General features: G+C 37.5%; 1 protein-coding gene across 1 annotated transcript; it reads right to left on the bottom strand.

Annotated features, from left to right (window-relative positions):
* Nucleotides 1-1,439: 1,439 nt before the first annotated feature.
* Nucleotides 1,440-3,586, bottom strand: LOC115977717. Its single transcript, XM_031099738.1, has 3 exons — nt 3,073-3,586; nt 2,779-3,015; nt 1,440-2,680 (listed from the first exon to the last, which is right to left on the bottom strand). Exons 1-3 carry the CDS (start codon nt 3,584-3,586, stop codon nt 1,440-1,442), a joined length of 1,992 nt encoding a protein of 663 aa, XP_030955598.1.
* Between the last annotated feature and the right edge of the window lie 760 nt (nt 3,587-4,346).

Raw genomic sequence — 4,346 nt, 5'->3', positions numbered from 1 at the left:
AAGACAAGGCTTATGCTACTTATAATTCTATAACCAGAACTATTTTAATCAGTCATCTTATATTCTTTTGGTTCAAATTTTTGCAGGTTAATGCTAGTGGACAATTTTGTGGGGGAAGCTGAAATGGTTGGACCAAAATGACTTTGAAGAGAACACAAATTACAGGCATCAAGAAGATGGGGTGGGCTGTTAATTGACTGCTAAGTTGGAGAATGCAAGTCGGTAATGTGAAGAACATCGAGAGCTGAATAGGAGGATGTTCTGGATATGTTTTGGATCTTCAACCTAGTGAATCCTTTTGGGATTTTTTTTTTTTTTTTTTTGAGTTGTTGATGTACTTGAATATTAATGAAGTGCCAAGGCCTAATAGTTCAGGATTTAAAACCCCCATACCCATGACAGTGTATCGAATTATCAAAATATTAATGAAATATTTCTTTGATAATTTAGTAATTTGGAAGGACATCATGATGTTTCTTGAGTCTTGAATAAGAAATTCAGGTGGTTTCATAATGGAGTATCCTTATCATGATTTCTTAGCACCTCTCAGATACCTGCTACCAAGCCCTCAATGACAGAAGTGGTGCAAATTCTGCAAGTCATTACGGCCGCAATATTGTATTAAGTCATTAAGATCACAATTTACAAGATTACACTTTTGTCTTCATCTGGATGTCATAGGCTTGTATATAGCATTATTTTGTAACTATGTGGGGACAGTGGATGCTAAATTAGCTATATAATGTAGCACGCTTATGCAAGCAAGGTGTAGTTAGATACCTACAATAAGAATACCCAAAGAACCTACATTATGCACATAATAGTACTTGTTAATGAACTCTAGTGGTAACTTCATATCCAAAAGGCAGAATCTTTAACAAAAATTCATCTTAACCATCTTCAATAACATTGGATGTCAAAAATAATAAAGTTTACAAGAAAAATGTAAATTCAGCAAGTTACCAACACTTTGACATGGAGATAAAAAAAAAAAAAAAAACTAAATATGCAAGGACTGAATTATGCCAAAAAGTTTAAAGGAACTGCAAAAGCAAAAAGATGGTCCCTCCTTGGTCCTCTACATTCAATATTGCATACTTTGTACGATGTTCACATGCGTTGTCCAATGCTTGCCTACAAAAATTATGAAAACACATATAAAACATAAATATGGCTAATTTGCACATATAAAACTACATGTTATTTTGCACATTTTCTAGGTATAGAAGCAATTAAAAAAATATAAGGAAGAGAGGGAGTGAGAATAACAGGATCACAATACCTTTCTTTTGCATAAGGTAGCTCCAAAATAATAGGTACAACATTTGCATTTGTCTTCAAAATAATACTGTGGAAAATAGGAAGTTAGATTTAAGTGGGTAGATAGAATATCATGGAAGCTCATGAACTCCAAACAGAGGCCCAAGATATGTTAAGAGCTAAATATACATGCCAAATACTTTACCTATGATAATTGAATGCATGCTTACCAAGTTAGGAACATCACTGCTTGTTGATGGGCGAATCACATTCGAACATCTTCTGTGGTTATGACCCTCCACATGACACACTCCACATTTCTGCTTGGGTTGACTCTCCCTCCAATCCATCTCATTCCTTATCCTTGTTGACATAGGTCTACCTTTGTCTCGCAACATATCAGGGTCAGGGTACAACTTTGGGCCGACAACCTCTCGCCACAGTGACTTATCCTTTGGCACACAAAAATCATGTGAATAAGTGGCAAGTCGTTCTCGTAAACTATAACAAGGGTCAATATACTTCATTGCATTGATATGTTCCCTGATACAAACTGCAATTACATGTGAACAAGGGATCTTATAGATTTCCCATTTGCCACAAGTACACGTGTTATCTTGTAACCTTACTTCATGACTATGGTCTCCCCCTTTAGATCTTTGTGGATTGTAGATTGTGCAAACTTGAAATACACCGTTCTGCTGGTGAAATGGCCTCACATAATGTTTTTGGCCTTTCTCGTAATTTGCTTCATAGATCTCCATGGCATAACTGCTGAACTCTTGACCATGTGCAATATCACCCAATATTTTAGTGCGCCAATCATTGAAATAGGCGACAAGTTTGCACCAAATGTAGTCAACCAATGCAGATATTGGTAGTCCACGTGCACCTTTTAGAACTCCATTGAAACACTCCGACATATTGGTAGTCATTACCCCATAACGGAGTCCACGATCATGTGACAATGTCCACATCTCCAAATCCTCCTTCCTTAGATATGAGTACGGCTTCTTTTTCTCAGTACTAAGATCCTTACTGAACTTGAGTTCAGCTTCCTTAAGGCAATCCATTATTTTATCAAGTTTGCGAGCTTGAGTAGCATATCCTGCTTTCAAGGCCAGAGACTTTAAGAATGGGTCCTTAAATTGAGTGTTGAAGTTGCTAACAACATGTCTAATGCAATATCGATGATATACCGGTACATAATCATGGGGCCACTGTTCAATGGAAGATACGATAGCTCTATGTCGGTCAGATATTATGCAAATGCCGGAATCGGGTACCACATGTTGTATTGCTTTCCACAAGCAAGATAAAAACCATCCCCAACTGGCCCCTGTCTCATCATCCACAACCGCAAAGGCAAGTGGAAAAATCTCATTGTTAGCATCAGTAGCCATTGCAATCAACAACTTTCCTTTATATTTTCCATAAAGATGAGTTCCATCAATACTAATTACTGGCCTACAATGTGCGAATCCAACAATGGAAGGAGCGAAAGCCCAGAACACATACTTGAATATAATAGTACCTGATGTGTTTCCGTTGATTGACCGATAAGACACTCGTCTACCGGATCACTATCGTTATATGCCAATAACAACTTCTGTAACTTTTGGTACGACTCTTCCCAATTCCCATGTATGTTTGCAATGGCCTTTTGTTTCGCATCCCATATCTTGTAGTACGATATTTCGTGCTGAAACCTTTCCTTCATCAGGTTTTGGAGATCCTTTATTTTGTAAGTGTGATCTTCAAGTATATATGTATAAAGTTCTTGAGCAAGAAAATTTGAATCCATCATTCTACCATCTTTGTTCACCCCAACTGATGGACAAGTGTGAGGTCCGTTGTATACTGTGATGACCCATAGTCCGTTAAGTTTCTGTTGCGAGAATGCTTGAACTTTCCATGCACATGACTCATTCACGCACTTCACACACAATCTCTGCTGGTTGGACCACTCAGTTGTATAACTCCTATTGTTGTCCATAGAGTACACTATTAATGCCTGCTTCACCACCTCTTTATTAGGGAAAATCAACCTTTTGCTAAAATTCATTCCCCGTACCCAACTTGATGCAAATGGTATCTCAACATTTGAAGGATCAACTATATTATCCCAAGTGTTTGCATGAAATGACGGGGCATGAACTTCATAGGTAGGTATTGTATTCGTAACATTTTGCACACCTATATGATCGCCTATATCATCATGAAACTCCATAGCATTATCATCATGATCATCCACAACATCGTTATGAACATTGTCAACATTTTCATAGTGATCAACATACTCGTGGAAGTCGTCTCTTCCAATCATCTCTTCATACTCATCTCTACCATGATCAACGTCGCCTTCGTCTTCCCCCCTAGAGGTTGATAACTAGATCCGTAAACATCCATTGGAGTTGGTGTCTTATGAGATGGTAGTGTATAACCCCCAACTGTGGTGCATGGGGTAAGAGTCGGATGACCATCTGCATGTAATAATTGTAATTCTTCCCCTCCACCACCCTCCAAAATTGTTTGTTGCACATCTTCACCGCCAAGTTCTGTACGAGGCTCCACACTTATATATAACTCGACAGCTTTTAACTGAGGCGTCGAGTCTATCCTGTCAAACATAATCCTAACATGCTTGTCTCCTTTTATTTCAATAGGTGTGAAGACAATGCGATCACTGAAAACTGCATGAGGAGAACGATATATAATTTTTACGTCATGGGATCGACGGTCCAAATCCCGCTCTTTCATAATTTTCTTTTTCAACTTCTTCAAATTGATCTCCCGTCCTTTTTTTAGCTGAATAATCTCTATCCTTTTACCAGGCCCTTCATACGTCACTCCATGAATCACATCACTATGGGGCCCCCCACCATAATATAGATACAAATCAATTGAACCCATTACAAACCTATTCAAAGTCAAATGAGTTTACTAAAAGTTAGTAACAAGTATAACATTTTTATCCGATATGAACTATGAAATATTATCTCCAAGCAAATATAAAGATAACATTGAAATTTTAATCAATTATAAACAATTGAAATTTTATTATCTCCAAGCAAATAGAAAATAGA

Source organism: Quercus lobata, chromosome 2 (assembly GCF_001633185.2).
Source record: "Quercus lobata isolate SW786 chromosome 2, ValleyOak3.0 Primary Assembly, whole genome shotgun sequence".
In the NCBI taxonomy this organism is placed as follows: domain Eukaryota; kingdom Viridiplantae; phylum Streptophyta; class Magnoliopsida; order Fagales; family Fagaceae; genus Quercus; species Quercus lobata.
The sequence above is the reverse complement of the archived record's forward strand: the minus strand, read 5'-3'. Positions and strand labels throughout refer to the sequence as shown.

Excerpts from the sequence above, each read along its gene's own strand:
- LOC115977717 (XM_031099738.1), bottom strand. The coding sequence starts at position 3,586 with ATGATTGGAAGAGACGACTTCCACGAGTATGTTGATCACTATGAAAAT. Across the intron at positions 3,016-3,072 it reads AGTTGGGGTGAACAAAGATG|ATCACACTTACAAAATAAAG; the intron begins GTAGAATGATGG and ends ATATACTTGAAG. Across the intron at positions 2,681-2,778 it reads TCAGGTACTATTATATTCAA|GAAAGTTGTTGATTGCAATG; the intron begins GTATGTGTTCTG and ends GAAAATATAAAG.